The sequence below is a fragment of the Quercus suber genome, unplaced genomic scaffold (assembly GCF_002906115.3).
Source record: "Quercus suber isolate HL8 unplaced genomic scaffold, Cork oak 2.0 scaffold_282, whole genome shotgun sequence".
Taxonomy (NCBI): Eukaryota; Viridiplantae; Streptophyta; class Magnoliopsida; order Fagales; family Fagaceae; genus Quercus; species Quercus suber.
Genome location: NW_027069738.1, coordinates 706818 through 719949, shown reverse-complemented (window position 1 = coordinate 719949; position 13132 = coordinate 706818). Strand labels below are relative to the sequence as shown.

At 34.4% G+C, this 13132-nt stretch overlaps 1 protein-coding gene and 1 long non-coding RNA gene across 2 annotated transcripts in view; one reads left to right on the top strand and one right to left on the bottom strand.

Annotated features, from left to right (window-relative positions):
* The first annotated feature begins 4358 nt into the window (after nt 1-4358).
* Nucleotides 4359-8753, top strand: LOC136071058 (uncharacterized). The gene is made up of 3 exons (XR_010632369.1): nt 4359-4487; nt 8193-8267; nt 8573-8753. It is a non-coding gene; the product is annotated as an uncharacterized LOC136071058 (long non-coding RNA).
* A 1334-nt stretch (nt 8754-10087) lies between these two features.
* LOC112010906 (putative disease resistance protein At1g50180) overlaps nt 10088-13132 on the bottom strand; it is a 6821-nt gene continuing 3776 nt past the window's right edge. Inside the window, exon 2 of the mRNA XM_065781905.1 lies at nt 10088-11676. Coding sequence (XP_065637977.1) covers nt 10088-11676 — 1589 coding nt within the window. The remainder of the gene's footprint in view (nt 11677-13132) is intronic.

Here is a 13132-nt window from a genome sequence, read left to right as displayed (position 1 = left end):
CTAAAACAAACACACTAATGCAAACAAACCACCCAACAAAATATCACAACACAATGTACCATCACCAAACAAACAATTCTTTACATCACTACACTTAGGCATCAGAGAATATGTGTAATGAGTCAGTGAAATCATATCCTTCAAATTGTATAACTGACACCAACCAGTACTAGTTGTAGACGATGGATGATTTCACCTGGGAAAAAACCAAAGGAGAATGATTAAGCCCAAAACATCAAAAATGAATAAAATTAAATATACCATAGAACTGAACTCATTAAATTAAGATTTAGAACTATATTTACACCATCAACCAATATAAATTTATGTTGTAGGAATGAAAAGAAGGTAGGACCCAAAAAAAAAAAATAGAAAGACCCCAAAATAGTGGAGAAAAAGAGAGAAGAAATTGTTAATAAAAGTGGCAAAAATTGAGAGACCACCACAAGATGAAGTAGAAAAGAATTTGCTTGTAATATAATGGAGAGGTAAGTTGTGGGTTCAGAGAACCTAATAAATAAGTTTATAAATTGAAATTCAATTTTTACTCCTTGTGAATGATAGCGGTGAAGTTCTTTTTTCTTCTCTATTTTCTTAAAAAAAAAAAAACTGAAATTCAATCCTCTTTGAGTCTTATGCCTAGTTGTTTATGAAAATATGAACAAGAAAAATGAACAAAACACAAACACAAACCAAGGCCACAGAGGCAACCAACAGAAGTCTAGAAGCACGGAGTGCTGATGGGTCTTATTGTTGCTCAATAAGATTGATGGAGAAGAGGCAATAGCTCACAAGACATTAATAGCAAACATGACTGCTCCTACAATTTCAAGATTTTGAGAATGTATATTTATAATTAAAAAATGTTATATTAAGGATGACTACATAATGCAGTTAATCTTAGTTTAATATTTTTTGGATGAATTAGTAAAGGATATTATTAATGAAGAATAGAACAAAGCTAGTGATGTAGAACAGATAGCGCATGCCTTCCTGGAGCAGCAAGGGCGCAGGAAGTCACAACGCAAGATCAAAAGGGAGGGAGCCAGTAGAGGCCATTAGGGTGACAGTGTCAAAATTGCATGAAATTAGGCGAATTCTTTCATTAAGGCTCCGAAAACAGTGTTTTTACTATTTATAGTAATATTTGTTTTTCCTTAATAACTTTTAATTTAAAAGTCAGAATAAGGTCCCGTCTGTTTTGGGACAACCCTTAAGGTCAATAGTTTATGATTCTGCATTTAACTCAATTTTGCCATTTTTGGTAAAATTCGGTATTTTTGTCACCTAATCGCATAATTAGTGTGAATTAGGGTTTTAGACGTTTTTCTCAGTATTTATATGTTTTGTAGCCGTCAGAGGCGAATCAGACTATTATCAATAAACATAGATATTTTGTTAAATTTTCTTCTAGTGGATTCCAGTTTTATCCTCCTTGTGGATTCAAGAAAACTCCTCGTAGATTCGAGATTTACTACCATAAACTAACAGTTTAGTTTCTGTTCCATCAAGAAAGTATCGTGTGTGCTTCTCTTCAGGCTTCTGCGACATCAGTTGGTATCAGAGCCTTGATTAACCCTAGTCTGATGCCTAATTGGCGAGACGGTGACCAAGTCAACAATGACGGTGGTGACAACGTCAACAACCCAGTCCTCACTAGGGCTGAGTTCCTTGATTTTCGTGATGAAAATCAACAATTTCATGATTCAACCCAGCAAACTCTGGACCAGTTTCAAGAAGCGCTTGCCACCTTAAGGAGATGTGTACTTTTATAGTAGAGAATTAATATTCGGACCAAAATTGAAGAGCAAGAGAAGGAGAAGCATCAGAAGCAGCAGCAAGAGTGAGTTTGAATCTTTATGGCTTTTGTGTTAAATTTGTGAAAGTTTGTGTATTTTTTACTGGGGCCCTTTTGTGTTTGTGTGTTTTGTGATATTTAGTGTTTTGGTGGTGTTCCTTGTTGTTTCACGGAGGAGGAGCTTCAATTAAAAAAGCGTAAACAGAGGAAGATAAAGGGGAATTCTCGGTTATTGTTTACTGATGATATTGAGAATGGTAGTGAAGAGGAGGAGGATGAGAATGGTAATATTCTTTGACTTTAAAACTAAAGTATTATTGTTCTTTGATTACGAGAAATTGCTACCCATAATTATAAAATTTTACTTATTATCTTTATGCCACTATATTATGGTAATCGAGGGCTTTGTAGAATTTAGCTAGCTTCCAATAGTTTCCCCCCTATCCCTTTTGATTTTGATGCTTAACTCTTGACTATCATTCTTGTGAAGTTGTGCTGCATTATATTCCCTGGGTTGGTTCTTAATTAAATATTTTTAAAAATTGCATAGTTTACTGAAGCAGAGTACTTCTCTTCTATTTGACCATGTTGAAGTTTAGGTGCCAGTAGTCTTTCTTCATAGCAAGTTCGGGTGCTCATTGATTTATATTCCATTTCATAGGATTCATGAGGAATTCACTTGTGGAATAAGGTTGATGGGGATGGGCCTACCTTATTTACAAAAATCATGAAAATCTCTAATTAATTAGATGGTTTACTTGTTGCCTATTCACATTGTTTCATTTGTTGAAAAGAGATCTAGTGAACCACTGATGCATAGTCAAATCTGAATCTGCATGTGATCACTCAGCAGTGAATTGTTCCTTGATGAAGTGTATACATCAAATCTGTTGGAGTTTATGTCCTGGGGAACACAAAATATCTAGAAATTCTGAATAAGCATGTAAAAGGTTTCCCATTTTTAAACTCTTGATTGTTGTCATGAGCGTTGTTGACTATCAATTTGAATTCAGATCCTTAATATTGAAGTTTTATCTAAGAGATGTTTGAATGTATTTTCCTTTTGAAAATTAGAACTTGGATGGATGCCAAGCTTTAGGAATTTTATTTCCTATAATTTTACTTTGATTTTTTTTTGCAGAAACTTCACAATCAAAGAAATTTCGACATGGCAAATATGGTAAAGATCCAACAGTGGAGACCAGCTTTCTGCCTGACAGGTGTGGTACCTCTCTCTCCTCCTTCCCCCTGGCTCTCTCTCTCCCTCTGTGGTTTTGGTACTAACGTGTGATCTTAGAGGTGATGAGGATACGCTTTCAGTGAGAGGGAGGCAGAGGAACAAGCTGAACGTGAAAGGCTGCAGAGTCAGTGGTTTCTTGAGCAGGAGCAGATTCGAAGTAATTATGTGTTCTAATACCTGATAAAATTAACGTGAATGCATGAAAACTAAGTTCCTACTGAATCAAGTTTTTTGTGTATTTCAGATGAGCCTCTTCAAATTACTTACAGCTACTGGGATGGAGCTGGGCATAGGCGGGTGCTTCAGGTGAGTAGTGGTTAGCTGAACTGCATACTATTAAAACTGCTTGTACTCTTTCTCAAATTTTTTAGGTGATTGATGTTAGTGTAACCTAAAGAAAAAAAGAAATAAGATAGAGATCATAATATTCTTCTTCCTGGCCCGTTTTCTAATCATTTAGGTACGGAAGGGGGATACTATAGGAGAGTTCCTTCGGGCTGTACAGCAACAACTTGCACCTGAGTTTCGAGAAATTAGGACAACCTCAGTGGAGAATTTGCTTTATGTGAAAGAAGATCTTATCATTCCCCATGTAAGATACTGTTGAAAACAAGAATTTAGTTATGGTTGTGATATTCTGCTGCTGAACATGTACTAACTAATTCGATTCCTCGTTTCCATGATTTTGTTATTGCAGCAGCATAGTTTCTATGAGTTAATCGTGAACAAGGCTAGGGGCAAAAGTGGACTGGTATCAATTTTTCAAATTTACTCCTCTTTTAATTTGTTGTGTGTTCTTATTTCCTTTTCTGGTTTTTGGAAAAAAAAAAGGGGGGGGGGCCGCTGTGTTTGCACATGCTATCTTGCTGGTTTTTTACCCACGTTTCAACTAGTAACTAAATTAACCGAGGAGAAAAATAAGAGATGAGTATTTTGTATTCTGTTTGAGTATCCTGCAAATATAATTTTACTCGCTTATGTCTTATCTTGGGTTTTATAGTGGGTTTCAGCTTGCAACACTTTGTTTGTGTTAGATTCACACTTTCATGACAACCTAACAAGTGAAAAGTAATGGTGTTGTGTGCTTTTTGAAGTCTTACATTCTTGTTTACTAAGATATAAGGAAAATAAAGTTTTATGCAGCAGTATATGACTGATAATGAGAAGATTTTGTAAGATGGGTGGACTTTTAGTTGCCAGTTGGTTTTGTTATATCAAAACTTAATTCATTTGCAGATGACCAAGAAATTGGGCTCTCTAACTAAAACAAGCAGCTGTGGGCTTTTTAAAATAATTCTTTAGCTCTCTCTCTTGTTGCAGGGTTTATAGTTTGTATTTGATTGGGGTGACTTATTTAGCATTTTTTTGGGGGGTTCTGTGCAGCTTTTCCACTTTGATGTGCATGAGGATGTGCAAACAATTGCTGATGCAACAATAGAAAAGGATGAGGTACATTTCATTCCTGCCTTATCATTATCTATCTCTTATATTTTGTAAATTTAACATTGCCAGAATTGAATATTGAAACACATGCACAACCAAGCCTGAAATATGGCTTCGATGATGTAAACATGGTGGTTAGGGCCATTTAGGAAATTCCTAATGCTGTATTTGCAATGTTATTGCAAATTTTTATCTTTTTGATTTTAAGGTCTGATTCTTGCAACTTTTCTTCCTGCCTTAAAAATGTGTAGAATATATATATATATACACACAAACATGAGCGCATGCTTAGAGGCTCTTCTATTTTTTTGGATAAAGGTTAATAATTTGAATCTATTATAATTTAGAAATATATATTTTTATTTTTCAAACAAATAAAAATGATAAACTTTAGAAAATAAGCAGTAACTGTAATTTCTTTTTTGAATGTGAAGGGTAAAAATCATAAATTTTAGGAATTCTCTTTTTGAATTCGAAATGAAAATTCTTATTGGACATTTATAACCTTATTTGTAAATGAAGTTGCCCTTCATTAATAAGGGTATTTTTGAATCATATAAAAGACCAGTTGAAAGAGAAGAATCATCTTTTATGTGTGTGTGTGTGTGTGTGTGTGTGGGCCTGATCTTTAATTAGAAGCCACATGAAATTACCAACAGAATAGTAGTGAGTGAAAAAAAGAGGGGGTTGGGGGGGGGGGGGGGGGGTAGTTGCATGTAAGGTTGGAGCATCTATGTTGAATCCTCCCTATTATGTGTAACTAGTAAGTTGCCCGTGCAATGCACAGATAATGTTGTAATATATATATATATATAAACAAACAAACAAAAACAAAGGACAAACATATATATATATATATATATATATTTTTTTTTTAACCTTGGCGGTCATTGATAATCACAGTTCGGCTTGAGATTCTACGCCAATCCTGTTGGGGAGATAAACACCTTAGGGAGCTTCCTTGAATAATTAATATAACATATATAGAGACACACTTTAACCCAAAAGGCCTAAGCCCAATGGGTATGTGCTCAATTATGTTATATTAACTGCTCAATGTTATATAACTGCTCATATATTATATAACCACTCATTCTTCTTATCTTTATTCAATGTGGGACTTCACTCACACGTGTAACCCAACAATCTCCCCCTCACGTGTGACTCTCTGCCACTCTGTAGGCTTCAAGACTTCTCTGTGGGCCATGAATAAGTCCTACTTGCTCCCCCTTGCCTAATGGGCTTTTTTTCACTTCATCAGCGCGTCATCCATGGGTCTCTCGTACGCCATCCATGGGAACCACATGTCAACCCCGCACGCACATCCATGGAAACTCTGCACGTCCATGTCCATGGGAACCTCGCACCTCATCATTGTTTAGCACCATTTGCAATATTCCTTTGTTGGGCTTTTTCTTTTCTCTAGGATTTTTGTGTGTGGACCATTAAGGCTTTCTCTGTCCCCGCTGGGTAGGGACCATGAACACCTCACCACCTTCGCCGCACACCACCATGGGCTCTGATACCACTTGTTGGGGAGATAAACACCTTGGGGAGCTTCCTTGAGTAATTAATATAACATATAGAAACACACTTTTGGGTAGGGACCTTGAACACATCCCCAAGGTGTTTATCTCCCTAACAAATCGATCTACCTAGGATCATTCATAACATTAAAAGACCACATATAAACCTAAAATCCATTTAATTTTGAAAGGAAATGTTTCAGATTCTTTTTTTTTTTTTTTTTTTTTTTTTGAGATGTTACTTTCTATGAAAACCAAATAACTTTGTCTATTAACCATCATAATTAAGAATAATGTCGCCCACTAACCTCATGGATCTTATTGCAGTAGGAAAAACCAATGTAAGAAAAGAAAAATATCTGCTTATGATTACAACGTAATGAAAACACATTAAAACAAAGAGAAAAACCAGCAGTGTTGCAATACAAACCCAATACAAATATTCATCAGTAAACATGCCTTTTTCCTTGAGACGGGTCTTTCCAACACTTTGTTTACTGGAGTTAATTGCAGGCTGTACCAAAGGAATCAAAATGATATTTAAGAAAATTTCGTTGAGTGCATATTTAAGTTCATCAAATATATAAATTCATATATGTTATTTATGGGAAGAACTAAATGCAAATTGAAGGAGTTTTTGAACTTGTTAATTGAGTTCATCGTAAGTTAATGTCATCTACATATCAAGATGAGAATGGACCTTTTTAATATTGTTGAACACATTGTTTATCAATATATATGAAACAAATGACTTTAAGCAAAAAATACCTTGGAGAGGGAATAGAGGGTGGTTTCTAATCTTTGGTCACAATGAAAGCACAAACACCCACTAGGGAGGGTCCCATTTGATTTACGTCAAGGAAAGCCAAAAACTGTTTGAAGAACTGGAAAGATTAGTGCATATATCATTAGAAGAAACTTTCATCTATCAAACTATCAAACTCCATTAGGCAAAAACATAAACGTATTAAGCCAAAAGTTGACCGTATGAGATTGATTTGAGAAGATACTTTTAGTGCTTGCGAACATAAAAAGAAACATCCTGGCTCTCAACAAATTAAGACGTAATCTTTTCTTTTGTAACATCAAATGCGGAAAGGGTCATCACTCATCACTACTTAGTCTAGAATAAAGTAAGTGTTATAGCAAATCTAAAAACCTATACACACGAAATTTACTACAATTTTGGTTAAATAAAAAAAAATTTACAAATTACCACATATATAGAAGATTGTAGCACTCTAAGAAATTGAATCAAAGGATTACAAATCACCTTTCTTAGAGAAATTTAATTAAACACATTACATGCAACAACTTTTTCTGTTCATAAAGTTGATCTTTCAAATAAAATAAACAAACGAAGGGATTAAAAAAAAAGCATAAATATAGAGACACTATATTCATATTAAAAAGAAGAAGAATGATTAACCTTCAATTAAAAGCAAGTTAGGTCTGGCCTTTGAAGTTTGCTCCTTTTGTATCTGTGAATGTCTTATTTAGCCTTGAAGTTCTCTCTCATTCTTCCTGAGTAGCAATCATCTTTCTTTCTCCTTTTTTTGGGCATAGTGTCATTGATGGGTTTAACGTTGATGAAGAGAAGACATGAGAGAGAGATAGTAATTGAATTTAAATATATTATGCAATGACCCTTAGGTTCATTTCCCTTATAATAGATGAAAACAGGAACTTAAAAACAACCATGTTAATTATGAGGGAATACGTGAGAGAGAGAGAGAGTAATTGAATTTAAATATATTATGGCAATGACCCTTAGGTTCATTTCACTTATAATAGATGAAAACAGGAACATAAGAACAGCCATGTTAATTATGCGGAAGACAGAGAGGTTGGCAATTTGAAACGACTAAATCTTGTAGAAGAAGAGGAAACAACAACTAAGCTTTTGAAGAGATGACAGAGAATGGAGTCCTACGTAGCACTACACAATGTACTAAATGCTAATAGTAAAAAAAAAAAAAAAAAAAAAAAAAAAAAACACAATCTTTTGGGTAATAGTAAGAAAAGGTAAATGAAAGAGGTTAAAGAAGTTAAATGCATATTAGAGTGCCATATGGCAGGATTTCATGCACTCTCGCATGAGGTCTCTGCTTTTATATATAATATTGATTATAATTTCTTGCATCTCTCTGTGTCAATTCACTAATATTCTTGAACCTTCTGACAGTCTCATGCTGGGAATGTTGTTGAGAGGCACTGGTACGAAAAGAACAAGCATATTTTCCTTACTTCAAGATGGGAGGTGTGTTTTTCTCTAAGTCATAAATTTTAGATTTGACCTATCATTGCATGTAAGGCACCCTCAGTTGTCAATCTGGGTTGTTTATAACTACCCCAGCATCTAAGTTCTCATTCTAGAACAATTGTTTCAGAAATATCCACTTGACTTTTATTTGTTCAGGAGCTTAGATAGTTAGTGTGATTACTTTTGTTTTGAGTGCTTAGCTTATCTGAAGAGTACTACTCGTCTGGGAGTGCAATGGACAAGCGGCATTATGCTCATTTGATGTTTTCCTAATCACTTCTTTTTTATCTTTGTTTTGGCAGATATATGACCCAATGAGAAAATGGGAGCATTATACCATCCATGGGGATTGATTATTTGTCAAAGACATTACCGGATCAAGAACTTTATGATATGTTTCGAAAGCAGTGGAACCCTATTTTATCATCAGTTGTTTGGGCTCAATTTTTGAATTGTTATGACTTACCTACTAGTTAAGAATGGGAGTTTATTTTCCTTTACTCTTTTAAGTAATTCGCATACAGATCATGGAAAATGCTTGGAATAGATTGTAGAGACCGTTATTAGTTATAACCTTCTCCCACTCTTTTGTTTCATGCTTATACAGGTGGCAAACCAACAGCTGCCTGCCATCTTTCCCATTGTTAAGTTGATCTCATGGTAATATTTGGATGTTAGTTTAAAATATGCCTAAATTGTAGCTGTAAGAATCATTAGTATGGGTAGCAATGGTTAAATTTATCAAATATCTTTGGAGATTGCCAAATTCTGCAAGTTTTACCATTTGGGAAAGAAGGAATTTATGTCATAGAAACATATAGACAGTACTAGTATGATCAGACTAATTTTTTTTGTGGAAGGATGCTATTCAAAATATTCATAATTGAAGGTTTTGAAACGGTTTTCTTAAAAGGGATTCAATCACTTTACCATTCAAGGGAAGCATCTGCCCTAGAAATTGTTGTGGAAGACTTATTTTTGGCTTCATTAAGAAATAAATTGCACTAAACATTTTGTGATATTTAAGCATATATAATAAATAAGATCAGGTCATGATTAATTTTGAACTCGGTACACCACATTAGTCCCCTAGCCTGGATGACCCTCAACTCTGGGCACCTAGTTTACAAGAAGAATTTCACAGCTCATATTCACCTAACACTCTATTCAACTAGAACTATTTAAATTATTATTAAGAGCAACCAAATTCCCTCTTAACGATTGCTCCATTATGTATGTTGTTGAATGTCAAGAACTCCAATTATGGCTTAAAATCTAAAAGGAATAAAAGTTCCATCTAACATATTTTGTCTACATAATTGTTTATTTCTCAATTTCACATATATAGTGTTTTAGTACTTGTAAAGATATGGAAAAGGCAGTGATTCCACTTATGCTATTTGATTGCCCCAGCTCAATAACCAAAGGACAAATTGACCTAGCTTCACTATAAACAATATGCATCTAAACTGTTATGAAAATCCCAAATAAAATGAAGAACTTCTTTTCTCCTCCAATGAGACATTGGTTTCTTATATTCAACAGGATACATGAACAAAGGATGCAACAATAGCAAAGCATTAATAAATAAATTAAAACAAAAAATTCTTTGCAGCACTATACATAGGTATCAGAAAATATGTGTAATGAGTCTGTGCAATCAAATCCTTCAAATTGTATAACTGGCACCAACTTGTACAAGTTATAAATGTAGTGAATTAATTGGAGGGAGAGATTTGTAAGAAAAGAAAGCTCCATAAGATATTTTAATAATGCAAGTGCAGGATTTTATTATTCTTAGCTAATGATGATTATCATTACCTTTCTTTGTCACTGTGTTGAAATACAAGGGAAGGCACATGTTGGACTTTGTAAAAATCGGGTCCTCCTTTGTCAAGCCTATCTTTGAATGACTTCGGCATGAAATTGATCTCCAATTCCTGGAGGGTTGTGACGAACCTCAAGCCATCTGGAATAGTCTTCAACTTACCGCAATAGCTAATTATCAAGTGGCAGAGACTGGGCATGGCTCCTTCCTCCACCCTCCACTCCTCTAGTTTGTCCAAATAATCAAGGAGAAGATACTGAAGCAAAGGAAATCCTCCTTCAGAACAAACCATATCCTTCCCTACGAAAGACTCATAACAGAGGTGAAGGATTTTTAAGTTGGACAACTTCTCTAAAGTTGGCATAGGGTCTTCTTCAAGCTTAGTAAATGTTAATTCCAACTCGGCAAGATTTGGAGAGAATTGGTGAGTTTCTGTAAGTTTCTTAATAGGGTAAAATACAACTAGCTGATATAAATGTGGACAGCCTGATACTAGCATTTGTATTAAATGGGGCCCTTCGTCATAGACTTGAATTTTGATGTCAAGAGTCCGAAGATAGTTGAATCGGAAACTTGTGGGCATTTTGATGGTTTCGGGCCCAACATTTAGCAATGTTTGCAAATTACAAAGATTACCCAATGCTAACTTCTCACTTACCTTATACACGCGGGGTAGGTAAAGATGCCTCAACTGTTTCATCTCCTTAAAAATATTTGGCACTATCAAATGCCACACAGGCGAGTCCCGAATCCGTAAATCAAGTGTATGCAAGCACCTCAAATTGCCAAGGAATGATGGCACCTTATTTATATTGCTATTTTTCAAAGACAAAAATCTCAAATGGATGAAACGTCCAATGTCTTTAGTTAAGTTTTCTCTTTGGTAACTGTTTAGATTTAAGACTCTAAGCAACTTGGATTTCTTGAAATAAAATTCTTTAGAAGGCATAAAGCACAGAAGGGACCTGAGATAAGGATATTCATTGAGGTAATTATCATTTGATTCCAAAGTGATAGCAAGTCTTCTAATTTTACCAATACGCCCTTGGCTTCCTTCCGTGGAGTGAAGAAAATTTTCTTGTTGGGCTTTTGAAATGCAAAATTCTCGCATAAGATCATGGATTTGGCAAGTTTCGATCCTTCCAAGTCTGCTAATTTCCCCCACCTGAACCATGGACCTTTGCATTAACTCCCTCAAATATCGCTCTCCCTTATACTCCATTGTATCCTCACCATCTTCTCCAAGCCAAATAAAACCTTCTCCTATCCACATTTGAATTAATTCCTCTGTCGGTATCTCAAAATCCTCTGAAAAATGGCCTAAATATAGAAAACATGGTTTTAAGTGGCAAGGTAAATCATTATAACTTAATCCTAACACCTTATTGACTCGTAAGTCATCTTCTTTTAAAATGTATGATTTAATATGCTGAAGCACATCCTCCCACTCATCCTGCGTCTGCTTTGCTGCTAAAAGGCCACCAAGTACAGTGATAGCCAACGGTAAACCTCCACAATATTCAATCATTTCCTTCCCTAATTTTTCAATATTAGGCTTATTAACATTGGTCACACAGTCTACAAAGCCAACAACAAACAAAATAATATCATTTTTTCTTGAACTACAACAACCACAACAAAATCAACTACAATAATAACATCAAATAGCTATATTTATAGACTTGAAAGTCTACAAATAACATAATATTTAGTAACCCATTGATATAGAATCGCAGATCCATTTGGAGAAATTTGCTCCATGCTTATATGGAAGATACTAATATTTGACTTTTATCCAATATACAGGCTCTCAACCGGTATCAAATTAATTTTACTAAATTATTTAAAATCCAATTACAATTAATTCAAATTCTTTATTTTTAATTTTATGTGGTAATATTTTTCTCAATTATTTTGGAAGCATTCACCAATTTGCTAATATATTAATAATATAAAATTATTAGTCAAACCATTTTCTTTTCGAATTACTATTATTTTTTTGAATTATTCAAGTTTCTCGTACTAACTAATACAAGTGTATTCCTTCCCAAAAAAAAAAAAAAAACCTAATACGAGTGTAAGTTTCTAGAATTATCATTGGTTGGTGCAGGGCTAGTTTAAATGTGAGATTCAAGTTTGACCATCTAGCAATTTTAACTTTGCAGTGGTAAAACTTGTTCAATAAACCTCTTTTCTTTTTAAAAGTAATATGGAGCTGCATTTCCCACGAAACTTTCCCCTTTTATATATCTATAATAATATTGAAAAACCCTAAAAACAAAATAGAATCCCCCTTCCCTCCCATTTTAAAATAGATAATAGTCCATTAATCCAAATAAATTCCTTCTATCAATCACTTTATATATATATATATATAAAAGCTTCTATCAATCACTTAATTCTTCACAGTTATTATAAGAAATTGACATTCACAATTGAGTGGATATATTAATATACATAATAGATTCAAATTAAAGTTTGTAACTTAACTAACATCTTTTAGTGTTTCTAACGGTGTCTAAGGTACAAATTCCGCATTTCTCACTATTTTAGTGATTTTTTTTTTAGAATTTATTTATATATTTATTTTTGTAGTGATTGAATTATATACACACATGCACACACAAACACTCTTCTAGACCAAATAAAAGAGAATATTATATAACCAACATTTACTTGCACTTGGTCCAAAAGTTTAGAGAAATATTTCTATATATTTTATCATTCATATTGAATATTTCTATTTTTGTGTCATCAAATACCAATTGTAAGGATGGTAGGCCAAGAAGGGGGTATTGGGCCAAGGACCCTGTCCGAGGACATTCAATACTCCCAGGACAGGTAGACATTGGTGTGGAAGTGCAAGATAGTGGATAAGCCAAGGGGTCTAATTTTAAAATTCCAGGAGGTATGTCCGAGGACAAATTTCACCTCGACTTAGCAGGGTAGGGAACAAGAGGGTTGGCCTGACATCAGGGGCAACGTCTTGGGTGATTCTGCTAGTAGGGATAAGCATTAGTAAGGGATAAGGTAA